This window comes from Drosophila guanche, unplaced genomic scaffold (genome assembly GCF_900245975.1).
Source record: "Drosophila guanche unplaced genomic scaffold, DGUA_6, whole genome shotgun sequence".
In the NCBI taxonomy this organism is placed as follows: Eukaryota; Metazoa; Arthropoda; class Insecta; order Diptera; family Drosophilidae; genus Drosophila; species Drosophila guanche.
In genome coordinates, this window is record NW_022995759.1 from 285,072 (window position 1) to 308,703 (window position 23,632).

General features: G+C 37.5%; 1 protein-coding gene across 3 annotated transcripts; it reads left to right on the forward strand.

The window, feature by feature from the left end:
* The first annotated feature begins 220 nt into the window (after positions 1–220).
* On the forward strand, positions 221–23,526 carry LOC117590631 (paired box protein Pax-6). Of its 3 annotated transcripts, none has more exons than XM_034283449.1 (9): positions 233–1,161; positions 1,278–1,458; positions 8,400–8,637; positions 13,264–13,434; positions 13,496–13,566; positions 21,155–21,418; positions 21,485–21,633; positions 22,124–22,332; positions 22,399–23,526. In XM_034283449.1, exons 1-9 carry the CDS (start codon positions 908–910, stop codon positions 22,491–22,493), a joined length of 1,632 nt encoding a protein of 543 aa, XP_034139340.1. In that variant the 5' UTR covers positions 233–907; the 3' UTR covers positions 22,494–23,526. The 3 variants fall into 3 exon arrangements, with proteins under 3 accessions (XP_034139341.1, XP_034139340.1, XP_034139339.1); XM_034283448.1 differs by having other exon boundaries at positions 908–1,161; positions 13,496–13,578; XM_034283450.1 differs by lacking the exons at positions 13,264–13,434; positions 13,496–13,566; positions 21,155–21,418; ... (1 more) ...; positions 22,124–22,332; positions 22,399–23,526 and adding an exon at positions 8,699–8,913 and having other exon boundaries at positions 221–1,161.
* Positions 23,527–23,632: the final 106 nt, after the last annotated feature.

The window sequence follows — 23,632 nt, forward strand, 5'->3', positions numbered from 1 at the left end:
TAACACCGACATGTTATTGTGGCCATCCCTCTCAACTCAACGCAAGAGAGATGCGATGGCAGAGGAACAGAGTACCTATAGCCATCTCTGTTTTAAATATACCCGATGGACGCAAGCAGAACGAAAGAGACAGATAGTGTGACAGTGGTGTAACTCTGTCAAAATGGCTGGCCATGATGATTGCGCTGTACTGTTGCTCTTGCCCGTGTTTTTTCGCATGAGAGCTCATTAACGTTTCGCTTGGCTAAGTGCGCGCCTCGCCCACTGAAACCAGTTGGTAGAAGCAAATTTTGTTCAGAGCAAAATACGGCCGACGTTGATTATTTTGAATGAACATACCAGTTCTTAGATTAATAAACGTGGACGCCAGCCGTGGCCCTGCCTGCCGCCGGGTCGCTGACGGCACGGCAGCACCTGCCTGCACCTGTGGCAGATAATATCGGGACCAATTTTAAGCTCAGTTTTAGTTCCGACTTTCGAATCGGATATTCTGTTGCGCTAAAAACTTAAATGTACAGAGTGTAAGAATCTGCCAACAGCTAAAAGAGATGGCAAAGAGTACAAAGATAAAATTGAAGAAACCCTAACTAGCCCCGCCGACTACCGCTACAGTAAAGGAAAAACGGAGCTATATATTATCGTATAGTGATGATAATCTAGTGTTGACTAAACAAGTGAAAAATAAAAGATTTTATGTTTACACCAGTAAAAAAATTAAGAAAAAATATGCGTGCAACGACAACGAAACGTAATCCCACTCCCTTCTAAACAAATCAATACGCAGTGATTCGCGAGGAGACAAACATCCTTACTATATTGACTTTGTTTTAAGTAAGATAAATACATATAAACGCTCAAATTGGCATCGAAATCGTCAGTGAAATAAACAACACAAAAATCAGCAATCATGATGCTAACAACTGAACACATCATGCATGGGCACCATCCCCACTCTTCGGTCGGTCAGAGTGCGTTGTTCGGATGCTCCACTGCGGGTCATAGTGGTATCAATCAGTTGGGCGGCGTCTATGTAAATGGGCGTCCTCTGCCCGATTCTACCCGTCAAAAGATAGTCGAGCTGGCTCACTCGGGCGCTCGTCCTTGTGATATTTCGAGAATACTTCAAGTTTCAAATGGCTGCGTAAGCAAAATTTTGGGCAGGTGAGATACAAGACCCACATAATAATACCCACACATAAAAACCGTGTAATTGGTGCAATAGCCCTACCGGAATATTCAAGTATTATTGCACTGATATTTTATTCTTTTTCTTTTAGATACTATGAAACAGGATCAATCAAACCTCGAGCAATAGGTGGTTCCAAACCACGAGTAGCTACAACGCCTGTCGTACAAAAAATTGCCGACTATAAGCGGGAATGTCCCAGCATATTTGCTTGGGAAATTCGAGATCGACTTCTTTCAGAGCAAGTTTGCAATAGTGATAACATTCCAAGTGTAAGTTCTGTGACCGTTTAAGACATTTTACTTCATTTACTCTTCACATTTTACTACCGTACCACCAATGCAGCAGGAGGTAATATTTAATTGGAATTGGACTTAAACAAATACTCTTTCAATAAATAATTTTTGATTTTCCATTGACAAATCGTTGAAAGATAGCCAGGAAGTATGCTGATTCAGATTCTACTGTCTGACAGGTATACATATTTACGAGACTGCGTAGTTTGTTTTCTCGTATCTTCAAATTTGTAGACCCCACAGATTTTCGACCTTTGAGGAGACGCAAGGTAGCGGGTCCAAATATTGACTCACTGATTCAATTTATTCAGTGTGATATCACTCATTTAGCCTGTACATGAAATTTGGACATTCTAACTCTTATAGTCGCTGAGAGCCAGGGTCAGAAATTATTACTTCGACTTACAAATGAAATATAACACTAAAGTCTTTGAGTACTGGGTTTACAAATTAAGTATTTTCTATTAAACAGTGACAATTTATTGTAAAGTTTTTTTAGACATTGAATCACAGTGGGGAGCTAGATTTTTCTTTTAAATTCAATATTTTTTTATATTTTTAGAAGACATCTCTATTTATTCAGACGTTAATAAGCCACTGCATTATCAGAAAATCTGTTTAGTCAACGAAACGATCCCAATTAGTCAAAATGAGCAAAAGTAACGAAATAGCGATTGTTACGTTGGTAACAAAAATCCTGTTTGGTTAACCACTAGTCGTTGGACTTAAAGGGGTTTAAAGGGAATAACATTTAGCTTCCCATCTTACTGGATTATTTTGAATGAATAAATAATAAAGCTGTCATAGAAACTCCAAGATATAGGCAAAATTAAAAAAAAAGCTTCGCTTCCGTCGACTTGAGTATAATAATATCTTATGGGTCATAAACGCAAACACAGGAACGTTATTCCGCCCCCTGCTTGTAGTTTTGTATACCTTTACTCGAAGAGTTGAGTTTATACCCAATCTCAAAATCTTCATTCTGGCTATAATAATATAATAAAATAATATAATGTAATAATAATTTATAGTATATATATATATAATATAATATATAATAATATAATAATGAGGCAATTTAATAATTGTCTGCGAAAGACAGATCTTAAATAAAGTTGAAACACGGCTCAAAAATATAAAATAATAATCATATCTAATCTAATATCTGATAGATATGGTCATTCCCTACGGAATCGAGACTTTAGATTTATCTTATCTTCAAAATTGTGGATACAGCAGACTTTCGCCTTTCGTGGGGTCGGAAGGGGGTTGGGGCTAATTTTTCCAATCCTCTTGTATTTTTGTGATATCGCAGCAGTCTGGAACCAAAAGGACAGGCGAACAGATTGATGCTGATCAAGAATAAACATATACATATGGATAATTTGTGGGGTCGAAAACGTTTCCTTCTTTGCGTTACATACAACCGTTATTCGCAAAAATACAATATATAGCTAACTATATAACATTTGACCTTTCAAAAGGGAAATGTACATAATTAAATGTTTGTCCATCATTGGCAGCATTTTGCTTATTTTTCGTGCGAAATTTCAATTGGATGTACAATGCACAGAAGGAGACTATAAAATCTACAGCAACCAAATTTTGGATCAAAACTGCTTCGATATCACACTGTTACAACTGTATTTAAAAACTTCGCCCCACCACTATAAAAGGCTAACCAACTTTTGAATCTACAAATAACGGAATGAAGAATCTACAGGAAAATAGAGAATGTCCATATCTATCAGATCCCCGAATTAGGGTCATATTGGATCAGTATTATAGCTAGAATGATTCACTTCATGTCCAGTGGCTACCTCCCACCCCTTCCAGCAGCCATCTAGTTTGTGCTCATTCTCTCTCGCTCGCACACTCTGCCTCATACATTGAATATTGCTAAGAATGAATATACAAACGGATAGAAACTCGAAAGATTATACGATAGATGGTTAAATTTTTATTCGACCGCGAAGATGCAGTATGTGGATAAAAATTGAGAACTTGCTGTTCCCTGCAAAAATGGTCTTTGAAGCCGTACTTCTCAAAGTTTTCATTGAAAATCCAAGAACGGCGCGTGAATACCAGATTGCCGTGACTGGTCTGGTATAGAGTTACTCACAAAAAGATTTAGAGTTAGCAAAGTTTAAGTCAGATCTTGATCAGAAATACGTGGTTTTTGTGGGGCAGGAAAAGTGTATTTGTTATTTTATGAATATCTTGTTCATTAAAAGTAAGTATAGCCTTACTTTGCAAATCCAAGTCGAACGAGTAGAGACATTGAGAGACTCCTCGTGCGCATCACAACTTGTATACTCGGTACTCAGTCTGTATATATATGGACATACATATGTATGAGAATAAATACGTACATATTCAATCATATGTATGTATCATACTAAGGTGTGGGGGGGCTTGGCACTGCAAATGAATTTCGTCCTTCTGGCTGAATTATGCAATCTGACCCATATTCGGTGAAATGGCTATTCTGTACGTTATTGCGTTTTTACTTTTCTCTTATCTTTAAAATTGTGGCTGTGGGAGAAAATTTGAAATGCACTTGTAACAGTGTGATATCATATGAGTCTTCCACACAACATTTTGTGACTGGCTCTTATAGTCTCTGATACTTAGCTCATCAAGACGGACGGACTGACAGAAAGTCGGACATAGACCCGGCTATTGATGCTTATCAAGAATGTATGCACATACATACATATATATATATACTTGATGGGGTCGGAAACGTTTCCTTCTGTGCGTTACGAACATTGCTCCGACCACAAATACAAGATACCCTATTAACAGTGCCTGTTAGAACAAGAGGATTTTTATTCAGAAGATACTCATTTTGGTAACTACTAAACTGAAATACCAATTCCACAGTAATTTTGTCTGGAGGTTGGCAGAAAAAATAAATTTAAATCCTGTGGCGAGAAAAATTTCTACAATCAAGATTGCAGTAAAATATTGCCAAACAAAAGACTAGGGAGCACAAAGGATTAAATAATTTCAAAACAAAAAGAATCCATCTCACTTAAAACGGATTAGGGAATGGATACATAGACCTTGGTCTAGTTTCCGAGGTCTTTCTCATTTTCAATGGTCTCAGCACAGTGAATACATTTACATTATTCTATCAGGTAAACAACCGCATTGTTCGTTTAATCCCACAAACGAGCGAGCGCTCATTCCTAGTGGTAGATTAGGTAGTTGTAAGGATTTCTGAGGCCTCAAAATGTTATTGAGGAATCTTCATTTTAAAAATAGAACGGAAAGGCAGACTTATAATACCGCTAAGATATACAATTAGGAATAACATTCTGGTAACAAAATATCAATGAACGAATGAGCATTGCTCTCAACTCCGACTGAGCTTTTTCGTCCCTTACCAGTTTACTATTAACTCTTTCGTAGGACGATAGCATATCGAGGTGTACAACTTTTAATTTCGCTCTTCGCTGCATACTTATGTACATATGTATATGCGTATGTATGTAACTCTTTCGTAGGACGATAGCATATCGAGGTGTACAACTTTTAATTTCGCTCTTCGCTGCATACTTATGTACATATGTATATGCGTATGTATGTAGACTATTATCCAAACATTTAACTTTAAATTTAAAAAATGTTCTTATCTTTTGATTCGGTCTTAAAGACATCCCTTAGTTTTTCCATCACAATAATTTTACTTGTCTTCCATTACAACAACATAAGAACACGCTCCCTTTAATAAACTAAAATTGTTTATTCCCGGTACTCGAAGGGTAAATAGGGTTTTATGTAACGCACAAAAGGAAACGTTTCCGACCACATAAAGTATATATATTCTTGATCAGCATCCATAGCCGAGTCGATTGAGCCATGTCTGTCTGTCCGTCCGTCCGTCCGTCTATAAAAGCTAGAGCCACAAAATTTTGCATCCAGACTTCTGTATGCTCACACTGTTACAAGTGTATTTCAAATCTGAGGCACGCCCACTTCCGCCCCCGCAAAAGGGCGAAAACCCCCCAAACCTACAGTTTTGAAGATAAAAGAAAACTAAAAACGCCATTCCGTAGGGAATGACCATATCTATCAGATCACCAAATTGTGATCCGATTTGATCATTATTATAGCCAAAATGAAGAAATTAATTTGCAGTGGCTAAACCCACCCCGTCCCGCAGCTTATATTTGTTATTTTCAAATTCTCCCATTCACACTCTGCTTCTGCATTATGCTGACTCTGCCTCTGCCGTCCCTCTGCAGCTTTTTAACACACCCCGTCCGGCAGCTTATATTTGTTTAGTTAGTTTAGTTCAGTCACTAGTTAGTTCAACAGCATTTAGTTTATGAAGTGTGACCAATATAATTATATTAAAACCGTTGCGATGGAAGATAGGGGGTGAGTTAGTATTGCTGTTGTTGATACACCAACGATCTATTTGACATATGCACATACACACATATGTACATATGTATTATCATAAAGTTTTAAATAAGAGTCGCCCCACAAAATTTGGATACTGGTTATTGTTTTTGAGACCTAGGCGTTAGACATGGCGGACAGGGCATCGACTGAGCCATTAATAGTAATCTGAATTGTAATTGTAATCTAGATACATTTCGTACAGCCGGAAGCTTACGGAAACTGTTCCTGTTACAGAATCCTAGTCAGCTATGTTTATTTTAAAATCAGTTGTATAGAAACAGATGTCACGATTTTTTTATTAGTACTGAATATATAATCGTATCGTACGTGTATGTATGTAAAAACGTACTTTTAAGCGTCGGGGATATGCTTTGTTGTGTGCTTTGAAATATATATATAAAAAAAGTAAGTACACTCTGCTTCGAAAAATAGCATGACAAGCTTCTTGGTCTCTGGATTCAATTTCTTTGATGTTCTTTGATGCTTTTATGTACAAATAATAACGACCAGTAATTCATTAGACCCATGCTCGTACTTGTACAACAGCCGAACGTCAACTCAACTGTGCTAAATGAGGAGAAAAGTGTCCAAAGAAATGTTTTGTCATGGCACGTGGCGACACTTAAAGCAACTGCAAAAGTGGCATTTTGTATGTTTGTAGTAATGACTTTGGTTATATCATTATGAAAGTTTATATTATACACTTCCCCGTAAATTTATCTGGCTACAGGGTCTTCAGAAGCTATAAGGTTTTATTTCCCATTATATGGCAGCATGCTACATTCGCGGTTCCTGCAAAATGTCACCCAAATTGCTCTTTGCATTACATAAAATTTTCGAAATATAATACAAAAAAGTGAAGGTATTTAAAACTGTTTGTTTAACATGGCTTCGTGGCTACTTACTTATTAGCTTTGTTGCTATCCAATGCAGGTGTACATATGTATGTATGTATGTACGTTTTTAGTATAAATTGAAAAATATGCAAGTGGGATCTGAGTTTTATATTTATTCTTAAATTTTCGTTCAACAAAATAACCAATATATTAGCTGTTTACCTATTTCCCTACCTATATGTCCAATGCCGCTTGCATGATTCACGTGGACTTAATTAAATTAAAATACCTTGTACTTGAAAACCGGCACACACATGTCAAAGCTATTGAAGTTTACCTGGAGCCCTCATGACTCTCTCGTTCTTGCAGTTTCTCTTTCTGCACTTTTGTCTGCCCTCACCGAAAAAAAATTATGAAAATCCTGTACCACATGAATAGCCTCCATCGCATTCACTGAGTACTGGCCATCATATTTTCTCCACCAGCAAATTAAAATAGTTGATAATACTTTGGTTATAAAGAGATACATACGTATCTTAATTAACGCTTGAAATGTTTTAATTAAATCCACTTGCACTAGTTTAGCAAAGAAACTAAACCTCACCAAGTCTCAGATTGACAACATGTATTGATTTATGTGGTTATTTTTTATAATATTGCAACCATTCAATTTTACTTTTTACAGATGTTAAAGATGTTCAAAAGAGAGACTAATATACTGTGGACATATGAACACACTGTATATGTATGTATTTATAAATGTACATACATATGTATGTATGCACATGTGTATGTATGTATATTTATTTAAATATGCATATTTCAAATATATATACAATATATATAAAAAAATCATTTGAGTTGCAATCATTTTTGCGGGTTGGTTTCTACTTTCATAATTGAGGAAAATTAAAAGAAGAGTGACTGTACATACTAAACGCTTTCTGCGCTCTAGATATATCCCTCCCGCTCTCAAATGCTTACAATGGAGGGGAGGTACTAAGATTCTTCTACAAAATTTGAATTGCGCGCGCGTGTTGTGTATCAACCCTTAGCGCAAGCAAACCAAAATCCAGCCCTGGGTTTTCTCTCATTTCTTTTCAACCAATAAAAATGAAAAGACTTTTAGCCAATGAACACAATATTACAGTTTCTGTATGACACCTAATAATATACACAATACACATGTATGTAGGTACATCTCCCTTACACAATTTTATATTCTATTCATTCACACTTTATTGATAACGGTGCATCAGAGTGTAGCAACACGTACTTACCTACATATGCATGTGTGTATGTATCTAGATGTTACGAAATCTCAATATATTTGTGTGGGATAATTAATTAATTAATTAATCAAGATAATTAATTTCAATAACACAACTTTTATGTACTTACATATGTAAGGATGTACAAATGTACGCATGTACATAATCCATGTAGTCTTCAATGGAATCAATGCAATGCTTCAGGAAGTTCCGCAAGTCTGGTACTTATGTATGTACATACATATGTATGTAGGTATATATACATACATACGTATTTACATGCATGTATTGTATATGTATAATTTTATCATATATTTTTTATATTCAAATTGTAAATGTATGTATGTAGATGGTTAGTTTTAATGTAAGTTTTTTGAACTGTGCTTAATTGCAGGTTTCATCCATTAATCGAGTCTTGCGCAATTTGGCATCGCAAAAGGAGCAGCAGGCGCAACAGCAAAACGAATCAGTCTATGAAAAGCTCCGTATGTTTAATGGACAAACCAGTGGCTGGGCATGGTATCCAAGCAACACCACAACAGCACACTTGGCCCTACCGCCAACATCTACGGCCTTGCCTACGCCAACGAATTTATCTGGACAAATTAGTCGAGATGAGGTTCAAAAGCGAGGTAATTGAGCCCCTTTTTCTGAATAACAAATAAAATATTTACTAATAAATTTCCAAAACAGTGAGTGGTGGAAGTGGTAGTGCAGTGGAGATACATATAGTCTGTTGGAACATCTGTGTCAATCAGGACAGACAGCCAAGCCATTCCTATGTTCATATGTACATACATACATACATACGCATATGTACAGACATACCATACTGCTTTCTCTTTAATCTAATCCAGAGAACTTTTTATACCCGGTACTCGAAGAGTAAATAGGGTATGTTGTATTGTATAATGGTATGCACAAAATTGGATGTAAATATGTAACGCACAGAAATAAACATTTGTATATGAAAGTCGAAAATCTGCAGCGTCCACAATTATGAATATAAGAGAAAAAATTCCATTCCATAGGGAATGATCATATCTGTCAGATCACCGAGTTCGAATTAGATTGGATCAACAAGTATTATAGCCAGAATGAAGAAATTAATTTGCAGTGGCTACACCCAGCCCGTCCAGCAGCTTTTTATACCCAGAACTCGAAGAGTAAATAGGGTATATTGAATTTGTGCGAATAACGGTTGTATGTAACGCACAGAAGGAAACGTTTCCGACCCCCTAAAGTATATATATTCATGATCAGCATCAATAGCTGAGTCGATTGAGCCATGTCTGTCTGCCGTCCGTCTGTCCGTCCTTATGAGTGCCTGGATCTCAGAGACTATAAAAGCTAGAGCCTCCAAATTTCACATCCAGACTTTTGTTTGCTTACACTGTTACAAGTGTATTTCAAAAATGAGCCTGGCCCTTTCCTCCCCCGTAAAAGGCCGAAAACATCCCAAAGCTACTAAAAACGCCATTCCCGTAGGGAATGACCATATCTATCCGATTACCGAATTGGGATCCAATTGGATCATTATTATAGCCAGAATGAAGAAATATATTTGCAGTGGCTAAACCCACCCCGTCCTGCAGCTTTAAATGTTTTTTGCACAATCTCTTATTCACACTCTGCTTCGTGTAGTGCGCGGCCTCTGCCTCTGCCGCGTCTCTGCCTCTGCCGTGAGTCTTCACTGATCGGTTCTAGGGGAGGGGGGTGAGCTAAAGAAGCATGTCGGCGTGAGAAGTGATGATGTAGATGACAGATGTAGAAAAGGAGTAAAATTTAAAATTAAAAAAAAAACCGCTAAGGTACTGATGTACTACTGAGTGCCGGGTATAACAGCTGTGACGCGTAAGAAGCGTCTGACACATCCCTTCCTCGTTAGTTCTGGTTCGGGTTAAACAACAATATTCTACATTGATTTGAAACCAATATCTTTAACATTTTTAGGGCAAAATACTTTATCTGCGTATGCATAACCAGACTATTTTTTTTAAGTAATTAAGAAACACTCACTATCTACGATAAAGATATTTCAAACTAACTTGATTTCATGGACTGGAAGAATGGTTAATATTCAAAATATGTACCCCATACATATGTACATGTATATGTATGCATATATCTTAATTAGGATTGTTGGCTCTCAATTTCTTTTTGAAAAAACTGATTTGGCAGTTCCCAATCGACGACCTACAGGATCCTTTTATGATTTTATACCATAACTAAAATACCCTTCGGCATACTTTACCCACTGAAAGAAAGTTGGTTAACCTGCTTTCTTTCCTCTTCTGCTTCTCATTTCAATTGTAATATTGCAGCATACATATGTATATGTAAGTTTTTATGTATGTGCTCATTTTAAACTCAACCAATTACATTAAACAATTTGTGAATAAACAAATGGCTGCCACGACTTGATTTTTGTTGTAAACTGTTGCTGTTGGGCCAAGGATGTCAGCTAACGAACCGTTTCTCTATCCATGTACCAAAACTAGGTTAAATTATTATATTTATGTTATTTCTAACTAGATAAAACTTGCAATATGCCGGCCGAATATATATCAAAGTGTGGGTTGGTGTAGTAGGCCGGTGCTCAGACCCCGGGGTCAGTGGGTTCGAGCCATTTTAAAATTAAGGAAATCATAGATATTTTTATTCCGATTTTTCGATATCGACTATCGTCTGATCCCTATCCACTATCTTTACATTTTAGGCATTTATGAATTTTAAAAAATATCCATTCAGAATAAATTTAAAAAAAAATTAGAATGACATGTTTTTTTAAAACACAAATAATGGAAGCACAAATAATAATTGATTGTGCGAAGGGAAATTTATTCAAATAAATGTCTTTTAATGTCATACATTTTATAGTTTCGAGTCCAAATCGGCCCCCTTAAATTTTGGCCCCCGGTTAGATTCATTTTTTTTAGAATCAGCTCTTCACGTTATATTGTAATTTAATTTGATTAGTTATAGTAAAATAACTGATGTAAAAGGGACTACAATTTATACCTTTATTCAACAAAAATAAGTCAGTAACATGCAGTCCAGGGTGTGTGTTAAAAGGAAAGCAACAGCAACCCTAAACATTCAGTGCAATATCTCAAATCTCTCTTGAAAGTATTTTGTTACAGATGATCAAACAGCAGGCCAAACAAAAAGTTAATTTGTTGGTCATTTGTTGTTTGCCATTAAATCTAATTGAGGCACGCTATTTCGCTACTTTGCTTTGGCTTCTGTTTCTTTTGTTGACTTCGATTGTTTTTGTTTATTTTGAGATCAATGAATTAGAATGACATATGTCCTCTTTCCTATAAACATACCCCGTCCATCCGACAATGCGCCAATACTATTCCGTTATCCATTTCATTTTATCTAGTATTATCCCTTCCAATCAACTTGATTGCTGTATCAACCACACACACACAGACACACATTACGGCATATGCAAGCATTTTTATCAAATACGACAAACAGTCAGAAAAATAAATTGAATGAATTCATTTTTCTAATCCCGCCCGAGTTTTGGTTGGTAACTGAACAAATTTTAAGTCAATTGAACACGTTAAGATCTCGTTTTAATGAATAAAACGAATTCCATTCCCCAAAAACACAAGAGAAGATTTGAATTTTACGACCATTTAGTAACGGGCAGACCTGATATCGACTTTATTTCCCAAAGAAGGGAGAAGCTTCTTACGCGTAAAACCTTTCTACCCGGTACTCGGTACTACATCTATACCTTTTTTTGTCCTGTTTTTTTGTTAAGTTATACATTTTTTCTTCATCTGCCATCTACAACTACATCACTTCTCACGCCAACACGCTATTTTAGCTTACGCCCCTCCCCTTGAGCTGAACACTACACGAAACAGAGTGTGGATGAGAGAATGTGCTAAAAACAAAAAAAAGATGTGGGACAGGGTTGGCGCAGCCACTGCAAATTAGTTTCTTCATTCTGGCTATAACAAAGATCCAATCGGATCCCAATTCAGTGATCTAATAGATGTAGTCCTTCCCTACGGAATTTCGCCCTTTATGGGGCGGATAGGGGCTCTTTTGGACTCTTTTTGAAATACACTTGTAACAGTTTCAGCTTAAAGAAACACTTGGTTGTCCTATCTCTTATGGTCTCTGAGGCGCTCATAAGGATGGACAGACGGACGGACAGACAGACATGGATCAATCGACTCGGCTATTGATGCTGATTATATATCTTTATAGGGTCGGAAACATTTCCTCTGTGCGTTACGCACATTACACTGACCACAAATTCAATGTACCCTATTTACTCTTCGAGTACAGGTATAACGAGAAGGGACGTGTGAGACGCTTCTTACGCGTCACAACTTTTATACCCGGCACTCAGGACTACATCTGCACCTTAGCGGTTATCTGTCAAATTTTAAATTTTTTCTTTATCTGTCATCTACATCTACAACACTTCTCACACCAACACGCTCCTTTAGCTCGCCGCCCTTCCCTAGACCAACACACTGCAGACTCGCGGCAGAGGCAGCGCCCACACACAAAAAAAAAAACAAATATAAGCTGTGGGACGGGGTGGGTTAAAAGTCGGAAGAGGCATCGACAGGGGGAGGGCAGAGGCAGGGGCCGAGTGAAGCAGAAGCAGAGTGTGAATGAGAGAATGTAAAAAGAGCAACAAAAGCTGTGGGACAGGGTGGGTTTAGCCACTGGAAATTAATTTCTCCATTGTGGCTATACTAATGATCCAATCGGATCCCAATTTGGTGATCTGATAGATATGGCCATTTCCTACGGAATGGCGTTTTTAGTTTTCTTATATCTTCTTATATCTAAATTGTAGATTTGGTAGGTTTTCGCCCTTTTGCGGGGGCGGAAGAGGGCGTGGCTCATTTTTGAAATACACTGGTTTCAGTGTGAGCATATAGCAGTCTGGATGCAAAAAAAATACCGAGGTCGAGAATATCAGAGACTCTTGATCGGCTGTTTGTTCTGCCTGTCTGCCTGTCTGTCTGTACCGAGATAGCTGAGCCCTATTGATGCCGATCAAGAATATATACACTTTATGGGGTCGGAAACGCTTCATTCTGTGCGTTACATACAACCGTTATACCCACAAATACAATATACCCTATTTACTCTTCGAGTACCGGGTATAAAAAGACAAGAGGAAACACAGAATCAACTCAGAGAGGACCACATCCCACCCATGCCCCGCACAAAATCAAATATCATATTTGACTTCCATTTAATATTTTCCGTAGATATATACCCGGGCGATGTCTCTCACCCCTCTCACGAGAGCACGTCAGATGGCAATTCCGATCATAATTCATCTGGGGATGAGGACTCTCAAATGCGACTTCGGCTGAAAAGAAAACTTCAACGCAATCGAACCTCTTTTACCAATGAACAAATCGACAGTCTGGAGAAAGGTAAATGTAAATGAAATTGATAGCATGGGATACCCATATTTAATATGCTTGAACTTTACAGAATTTGAGCGAACACATTATCCGGACGTTTTTGCGAGAGAGCGGCTTGCTGAAAAAATTGGTTTGCCAGAGGCACGTATTCAGGTTTGTCTTTCAGTTTTGTTTAAAAACGTATTAAAAACCTTTTTAAGATGTAAATGTATGGAAACAAATTCATTTTAGACAAAAATTTCTGATATTTAATTTTGACATGAAAACAATAAATTCGGTCTTCTGTCCGAACTTTCACAGAAAATAGTTCTGATAAGCGATTTCCTCTTTCTTTTTATTAGTCTTCTAATGTGGCGTTACAACTTTCGTTCATTCGTTGAAGCTCCTTCGCCGGCTAAGTCTGGAGAATACGATTCACACTCAACTTTAGAGACGGCTAAGAAAATAGTTAAGAATAAGAGAAGACTAAGAGAAGAATAAGAATTCGTGACGTTTTTGTTTTCTTTAAAAAAAACTTTTGCATAAATTATCAGACGCCGAAATTGTTGGATGATAGTACATCTATTTAATTGAATGTTTGCTTTCGTCGCAAGCTTTGATATCAGATATTTTAAGATTTTAAAATGCTTTTGGAACCAGACTTTTACTTTATAAAGAGATTTTTATAGCCTTGCAGGTTGTTATAATATTGGTTAGATCTTTGTAACGCAAACAAGGAAGCAGTTTCTCCATGAATTTCATGTAAGCCTAGAGCTATCTAAATGAAACGTTGAAGACTATATCGTCCTAACTACTTGTCCGTGCTTGCCTTCGTCATCTCCACGCCCTAGTCAAAATATTTTACGGAAGCTCTCAAGTACAGAAACACACATATTCTTAAATCTGCTCGATCGGACATACGTACGGAATATGGAACTCTATTTAGTTTTAGTCCCTCTGTCGAAGTCCCTCTTTCTGGGGCGACCGGTAGACGATGCTCTCTGGCTGTCCTACAGGTACAGTACCGGAAGATACACCGAACAATGGTCTAAAATTTTACTGGGTATTCCACAGAACAGTATTGTATAAGCCAGTAAGTTGTGTTGGTGTTGCAGGCAAGCAATATACTTGGCTACTCTTAAGGAATTCTTCGAGCTGGGGCTTCTCCACCCGTCAAAACTCACACTAGGGTGGTTTTTAGAAGTGCCTTCAGCATTGTCATTGCCTTGCCGTAAAAGGCGACGAATTATGTCACTCCGGATGAAACTGAGTTTGACACACCAGCCATCCAACTGTAAGATGATGCTGTCCACAACACGAAATGATTATTCTCATGACTGTTTGCAAAACAGGCCCGTGGACTTAATACTAAGTAATACTCTAAAGTGGACGTGGACTGGTCTTCAACGAGAGGTGCTGCTTAAACCATATTAAGTTTACTGGTTTTTGAGAAGTGCACTTCCAAAACAAGTACATATGTATATGTAGATACATATGTGAGAAATGTATAATATTTATAAAGCATTGATACAAAACATTAGTTTTGTTTATTATACCGTACTCGAAGAGTAAAAAGGGTTATTGTATTTGTGTGAATAACGGTTGTATGTAACGCACAGAAGGAAACGTTTCCGACCCCATAAAGTATATATATTCTTGATCAGCATCAATAGACGAGTCGATAGAGCCATGTCTGTCTGTCCGTCTGTCCGTCTTGTTTGTCGGCTAGTTCTCAGAGACTATAAGAGCTAGAGCCACTAAATTTTGCATCCAGACTGCTATATGCTCACACTGAAACCAGTGTATTTCGAAAATGAGCCCCGCCCCCGCAAAAGGGCGAAAACCTCGCAAAGCTACAATTTTGAACATAAAAGAAAACTAAAAACGCAATTCCGTAGGGAATGACCATATCTATCAGATCACCGAATTGGGATCCGATTGGATCATTATTATATCTAGAATGAAGAAATTAATTTTCAGTGACTAAACCCACCCTGTCCAGCAGCTTTTGTTGTCTTCGCGCAGTGTGCGACCTCTGCCTCTGCAGTGTCTCTTCAGAGTGTGGCTCTAGACGAGGGGGCAAGCTAAAAGAGCGTGTTGGCGTGAGAAGTTATGTAGATGTAGATAACAGTTGTAGAAAATATGTTAAATGTTAAATTCGGAAAAAAGAAAAAAGGGTACAGTAAGAAGCGTCTTACACGTCCCTTCTCGTCTTATATCAAAATTGTTTTAAACTTCGTTCTCATTCTATTTTTCTTTTAAGAGTTTTTTAAGCTCAAGTTCTTGTTTACATGTAAATTTTCACTAATTTGCGTTGCTCTGCTAATATATGTAATGTTAATAGGTTAGTCGTTCCATAATCAAATAGAAACAACGAGGCTTTTCAGAATTGGAAAGCTTGCAACTTATGGTTACTAGATTCAACGTTCTAGTTGATGAACGCAGCTGAATTTATCATATAAGTAGTATTCCGGCTGTCTGTTTTAAAATATTCGATGTAGAAAAGTAACTGTTCTGTACCCTGACAATTTCTTGAAAACAATTTTTTTGTTTAATTATTACTATTATCTATTTTATTTTTCTTCTCAGGTAATTACCTTATTATAATTGGCAAAAGACACAGAGAATAGGAAAAAGTAGTTTCAATATTAATGTTAAGTAATGAAAGCCACAGAGAATAGGACAAATTAGTTTAAATATTAATGTTAAGTAAGGCTAACTTGGCATACACGCTACAAACTAAATGCAAATCTTGTTTTTCTTAATTTGTTTGTTTATTTTTTTAGTTAGTTTAAATATTAATGTTAAGTAAGGCTAACTTGGCATACACTCTACAAACTAAATGCAAATCTTGTTTTTCTTAATTTGTTTTATCTCTTGTCTTCTCTGTGGCTGCATCCCTTTTATATGGCGTTAATTGTGACATCGTTTAGTCTCTACAGTAGCTCTTCGCAGAAATGTATCCGGGATATAAAACCCCGACTGGTTTTATCCTTAGCGCCGGTACATTTTGTTATAGGTTGTGTTCATTTTGAAATCTATCTAAAGCATAGACCATGAATCTTACATATTTTGACGTATTTTGACAAAACTGGTCAGACGTAACCAACAGAGCCAAAATCAGACAGTCAATACAATGCACCCTGCGACCTTTGTTTATTTTATCGTCGTGGCCAGTCGGATAAATCATTCAAGTTCGCTCTTGATTCTTTGTGTAAGTGAATAAAAACAATTCGACTGTAAAAACACTTGAAAGTCCTTGTCTTTTTTCGCTTTGAGTAGCCGATGACGCTGGCACATTGGAGTACACTGAAGAGCTTAAGGGGAAACATGTCGGATGAAGTGGAATCGGCAACAATAACGCAAAGTAATAAATGTCATGGTGTAAATATTAGGGCCCATCAAATATTTGTATCCTTATTTACATTCAGCCCTTTGTCAAAATGCTAAGTTTCAATTCTCTTCATAACTACTACTATGTGAAGGGTGTGTGGCTCAGAAGCCAAACGCGAGCGCGACTGCATGACCAAAGTAATAGCTTCATTACACTTCAAGTGTTTGCCTCAGCTGCAAATTTTCAAACACCGACGCAAAAGTACTCAAATCAATTCGTTTGGCGCGAGGACTTGAACGAATTGTCACCCCCTGTGACACTTGAGATTTTTGAATTTATTGTTGTCAGCAAAAACAAAAAAAAACCTTATATATCTTCTGAACTCTCTACAAAAAAGGAAAATGTACAGAAATCATTTTTCGTATTATCTGTCAAACTATTATTTTTGACCAAGGCCAAACAATTAAATTTAAAAAAAAAAAACAGATTTGCATATACTTCTGTCGCGATATTTCTACAAAGTCTTTCTATCTTAAAAAATTAACTGTTTTAACCGTTAACGAGAAGGGACGTGTGAGACGCTTCTTACGCTTCACAACTTTTATACCCGGCACTCAGGACTACATCTAGATGTAGAAGACATCGCCAACCACTAGATATCGTTCACATTACAGAACACGTAGTAAAAAGCCTACTAAATAAAATGCATCAAAAGTATAGGATCAGTTAATCGTTTTTTCCAATTTATGAGATATTTAAAACGGCAATAAAATTGGTACTTTTTCCCTGCACATTCTGTGCAATAATGACCGCTAGGTTTCACAGCAGATTTTTCGAAAGTGGCGCCATCTATGAAATTTTCTGGTACGCAACTTTGATGGTCACCCTTTTTCTAATACAGAGCGTTAAAAACCGAGTCTTGGTTTTAACTTTTAAAAATGAGCTTTTGTCCACCGTTTCCGCAACTCCTCGCAACCAGTTCGGAATCGAAATCTCAAAAAAAAAGCCAAGTGCTGCTGGTTCGACCGAGTCGGAATTCAAATCAATTTAATCTCTTCTTCTTTTCAATTGCGATATTCACCTATTAAATGCATGTACTTCCTCTTTCTCTATCGTATTCACATATCACATGTATGTTCTATAGCAACAAGCTTCTGTCAGTATGTCGTAAATGCAACAATTCAATAGCTTAATGCTACAAATTCATTTTACTTATACAAAATACATTGCTCCGGGCCATAATTTGGCTAATTGGCGTAAACAACCATTGGCGTAAATAACCAAAACTGGTTATTGGGACAATAGTGCATCTCAGCGGTGTTTTGTCAAATTTTAAATAGGCAGGGGCCGAGTGAAGCAGAAGCAGAGTGTGAATGAGAGAATGTGAAAGGAACGACAAAAGCTGCTGGACAGGGTGGGTTTAGCCACTGGAAATTAATTTCTTTATTCTGGCTATAATAATGATCTGATCGGATCCCAATTTGGTGATATGATAGATCTGATAGATATGGCCATTCCCTATGGAATGGCGTTTTTAGTTTTCTTTTATCTTCAAAATTGTAGATTTGGTAGGTTTTCGCCCTTTTGCGGGGGCGGAAGAGGGCGTGGCTCATTTTTGAAATACACTGGTTTCAGTGTGAGCATATAGCAGTCTGGATGCAAAATTTTATGGCTCCAGCTCTTATAGTCTCTGAGAACTAGCCGACAAACAAGACGGACAGACGGACAGACAGACATGGCTCTATCGACTCGGCTATTGATGCCGATCAAGAATATATACACTTTATGGGGTCGGAAANTTCCCTACGGAATGGCGTTTTTAGTTTTCTTTTATCTTCAAAATTGTAGATTTGGTAGGTTTTCGCCCTTTTGCGGGGGCGGAAGAGGGCGTGGCTCATTTTTGAAATACACTGGTTTCAGTGTGAGCATATAGCAGTCTGGATGCAAAAAAAATACCGAGGTCGAGAATATCAGAGACTCTTGATCGGCTGTTTGTTCTGCCTGTCTGCCTGTCTGTCTGTACCGAGATAGCTGAGCCGATAACTACGGCTAGTTCTTATATATGTGAAATACCCCAGCCTTTGCGAAGTAAGACACGCAATGTATGTTGGCAATATGGGTGTTTATGTTATATGGGATAAATGAGAAGGAGTACCGGGTATAAAAATCATGGAATTGTTGGTATTTCATTCGATACTTTATTTTGTATTAAATAGGAGGACAATTGATGGAATACAGCGAAGCACTGTTCAAGTGCTGTACGCCATACAGTTGAAGCCACAAAATAATAGTGATATTCTTTTGCATAGGTTGGGGGATTACAGATTCTGTAGTCAGATGACCAAGAGGTATGCCAAAATGCTGCAAAATAAAGAAACGGATTAGTTTGTATAATGAAAGACCGGGTACAATATTTATTCGTATAGAAATGCAAGTCCCATGCGAGTCTTCACGATTGTTTAAATTTATGTTAAATGTACGAATCATTTTTTTGTAAATATATTGCCACTTATAGAGATATCAATGCACCACATATATCAGAAATAGACATTAATTTTTTTGTCATAATGTTAAAATAATTTTTGGAAATCTGTCTTTTTTGGGCCATACCGGGAAACCAGCAGTGCTGGATTAAATACGCGAGTATCCAAAATAAATAACAAAGTCGATATGGTCATATACTAATTTTCATCTGCACACCTAGTTAATTTAGAAAAATTAACCAACTGATTTCATTAGAATGATTCAATACAAGAGCATACCTCTCTTCTTAGAAGGATGGTCGAAAGATATAACACACCTTAAGAGCAAGAATAACCTAATTTTCTATGCAGACTCATCTAAAATCACATTAAATCTAGTTTGTGCTCATTCGCTAACACAAAAGATGAAAATCAGTGACATTCACAATTTCAAAGATACGAAAAATGCAACAACGCAGGAAGGAGTAGGGAATAACCGGATTGTAAAATGTATATTGAATCGGTTTGCCATACCCAGGATGAATAAGTGCATTTTCAGTGTCTCTCCCACGCCCTCCAGTATTGCAGCTTCTCTACTCCAAGTCTCGCTGATAAATTAAATAGTAAAAATTGGGCGCGTTCATCAGGGTCAATTTGATCACCGATCATGATCCATTGCAGCGATCGAGTTTTGAGTCCTGGTTAACTCGTCAGATCCATACCTTTCCATTGCACGAACAGCTAATCGTTATTATACCCGGTACTCGAAGAGTAAATAGGGTATATTGTATTTGTGCACAATGTGGATGTATGTAACGACCCCACCAAGTATAAAGTATATATTCTTTATCAGCATCAATAGCCGAGTCGATATAGCCATGTCTGTCTGTCCGTACGTCATGTTGAGCGCCTGGATCTCAGAGACTATAAAAGCTAGAGCCACCAAATTTTACATCCAGACTTCTGTGTGCCCACACTGTTACAATTGTATTTCAAAAATGAGCCCCGCCCCCTTCCGCCATCGCAAATCGCAAAAAATCTGCTGTATTCACAATTTTAATAATACTAGAAAATTAAAAACGCCATTCCGTAGGGAAGACCGAATTGGGATCAGATTGAATCATTATTATAGCCAGAATGAAGAAATATATGTTCAGTAGCTAAATCCCACCCCGTCCAGCAGCTTTCCTTGTTTTTTGCTCATTTTCTCATTCACACTCTGCTGTGTGCTGCCTCTGCATCTGCCGTGTCTCTGGGTCTGCCGTGCCTCTGCAGTGTGTGGCTCTAGGGGAAGGGGAGTGAGAAGTTATGTAAATGAGGATTTACATGAAATATGTAGAAAAAATGTAAAATTAAAAAATAACCACTAAGATGACCCACTGAGTACCGTCCCTTCTCGTTTGGTTAGCTTTCTCTTAAATATACGCCCTTGAAAATCATCTCCGTCCACAGTATAGAATTTCACATTTTCACATTCATGAGACATTTTAACTTTTCTTCCCTAAAAACGAAGTATTGAGCAGAATTCATGATTTTTGATTTATCACTACTCGAAAAAATCGTACTTTTTATTCCTCAAAGAACCAAGCCCCTTTTCTGATAGATTTTGGGCATTAAACTTTTTAGTGAATTATGTTTTTTATTTATTTTTTATTATTCGGAACTATGCGACAAACAAGACGGACGGGTAGACTATAGTAAGTAGTACTTAGCATGACTATATCGTGTCGACTATTGATGCTGATCGAGTGCTAATGTATTTACGCTTTTACATATTCTCACATTGCGTAATTAGTTTTGTTGTGGTAAACTATCTTCGTGGAATTTAAAGGATTCATTGGAAGCCTATTTTTATTAGAATTTTGTTTATTTTAATCACACTATAGGCGTATAGTTTTAGTCTATTTGTGTTATAATGCTAACCGGAAATACAATATGCTTTTTCCATGGACAGGTATGGTTCTCTAACCGGAGAGCCAAGTGGCGCCGAGAGGAAAAGATGCGCACTCAAAGACGATCAGCTGATCATGTAGGTGGCAGTACTGGTAGAGCCAGCACAAATAATCAGTCAGGTACAGCTGCATCTTCCTCCGTCACACCGTCGAGCAACTCAACGCCAGGTATTGGCAGCTCATCGGGCAACGGCATCGGTTCTGAGGGAGCATCGACAGCCATAATCAGCAACAACAACCTACCCGATACATCCAATGCCCCAACTGTAAGTTATTGGTACCACTTAATAATATCCTTTAACACTAGCTCTGTTAACAAACATATGTGATAGGTTCTTGGAGGAGATGCAAATGCCACGCATACAAGTTCGGAAAGCCCACCACTTCAAGCCGTAGCACCACGGATACCCCTGAACACCGGTTTCAATGCAATGTATTCATCTATCCCGCAGCCCATAGCTACGATGGCAGAAAATTACAAGTAAGTTGGTCAAAATTCTATATATTTACGAATTGTAGGCATGTAAATATATTTTTGTTTCACTAATTTGATTGTATTTTGTGGATCACAACCCGTTTAAAGAGTTCGTAAAGTTAGATCTGTTGTGGATTCCCGTTGTGGATACCACTCAACTCTCTTTCACTTATTAATTTAGTAAACTGAAATTGCCCACTGTGCGACTGGGCTTATGCTCGAGAGTCGATACTTTTGCCGGGTTCGTCGTTTGTGAAGCCATTGACGAAACGACGAACCCTTCGGGCGAAAAGAAAATTGAGACCTCGCGCGCTCCCCCTGTCACACCACGCCTTAAAACAGAAGAATTTCAGAATATACATATGTACATACTATATATATATATATATATATTACTATATATCAATCCGGAAAAGCCGGACGTGTGGTTTTATTAAAATCATTTTGTGAAATGTGATTAGCAAATGTATTTACTGAAACTTATGCATTTCGATAGCTCAATGACCTCATCGTTAGGCTCGATGACGCCCACATGCCTGCAACAAAGAGACAGCTATCCCTATATTTTTCACGATCCGCTATCTCTTGGATCTCCGTACGCTCCGCCTCACCATCGAAATGCGCCGTGCAATCCAGCTGCTGCTCACCAACAACCCCCTCAACACGGGGTTTATGGTAACAGCCCTTCAATGACGTCTAACACAGGTTCGATATAACTGTTATAGTTAAACTTATGACATTAATTAATTAAGGGTCTCCCTTTTTTTACAGGTGTTATCTCTGCCGGTGTTTCTGTTCCAGTGCAGATTTCAACGCAGAATGTATCAGATCTAGCGGGTAGTAATTACTGGCCGCGACTTCAGTGATCGTCAATTTTGAATTTGCCTTCTGAGCTCTTTTCCAAGGCTGCAGCCGCAGTGGCAGCTGTCGCTGCGGCACATGCAGTTGAGGAGCATAATATGCCTCAGCAAGCTCAAGTCGAAGCAGCAAAGACCAGCAATAGTGAAAGCCCACCAAATATGATTCCACAAATGACACTACATATGTGCATCAAGAAACTTGAAGATGTGCATGGATAAAAAGAAGGGTATGGGTATAATGAAAATGGGTGTATGCATTTCACTAAGTGAAGTTATATCAAAGCAAGCTCTTACGCCGCCAACATCGCCCTAAGCATTAGTCTCTGCTACATCACCGATTTTTGATCCGGAAGGTCCTGAACCGAACGACCATCCAGACTGTCGATGGCAAATAATATGACAAATGCGCAAGTCGACACATTCCCATTCACTATATCTTCCCTAATTTAGGCGATGAACACATTGAATAGATCAGATCAGTGCCCAGTACATACATCTATTATTTTTGGAACACACAATTTACATACATAAATACACACTAACCAACTAAGCAGAGATGCCCATAAAGTTATTTATGAAAATTCATCAAATGTTGCATATGCCATATATTTAAGAAGAAAATATTTTCAGAGATTTTCATTAAAAAAAATGTAATGCCCAAAACCTATCAGAAAAAGTTTTCTTGGTTCCTTAAAATTTGATTTTGTCGTGTGGTGTAATCTTAGAAAAATTTTAGAGCCAAGCAGGCAGGAACCAATTGGTTGTGGAGCAACCAATTGTGTTTTTTCGATTTAATCGTTTACAATATATTTACAACCATAAATTCTGCGAAAATCAATTTTTTCCCAAGCTACACCATTGGCCATGACGCCTCAAAATCGATCTCTGCATACATTCATGTATATATCCATATGCATGCTTAACGTATTTATTATTTACTCAGATTGCGATGCTATCCAACAGTATAAATTGCATCTTGTGCATACATATGAATGCATAATCGAAATTAATTACAACGAACTTAATTTCCAATAAAAAAATATACCCGACAAAAACTTTATCAGACAGACACACCGGCACCTCCCTAGAAAATAAGTCTTCAGTTTTAAATTATGTATGGTTCGAATTTATATATAGAAAAGTCG

Bases quoted from the DNA above. Each gene is read 5' to 3' on its own strand.
- LOC117590631 (XM_034283448.1), top strand. From the start codon at position 908: ATGATGCTAACAACTGAACACATCATGCATGGGCACCATCCCCACTCT. The intron at 1,459-8,399 runs GTAAGTTCTGTG...GCTTAATTGCAG, and splicing joins ATAGTGATAACATTCCAAGT to GTTTCATCCATTAATCGAGT. The intron at 13,435-13,495 runs GTAAATGTAAAT...TGAACTTTACAG, and splicing joins AATCGACAGTCTGGAGAAAG to AATTTGAGCGAACACATTAT.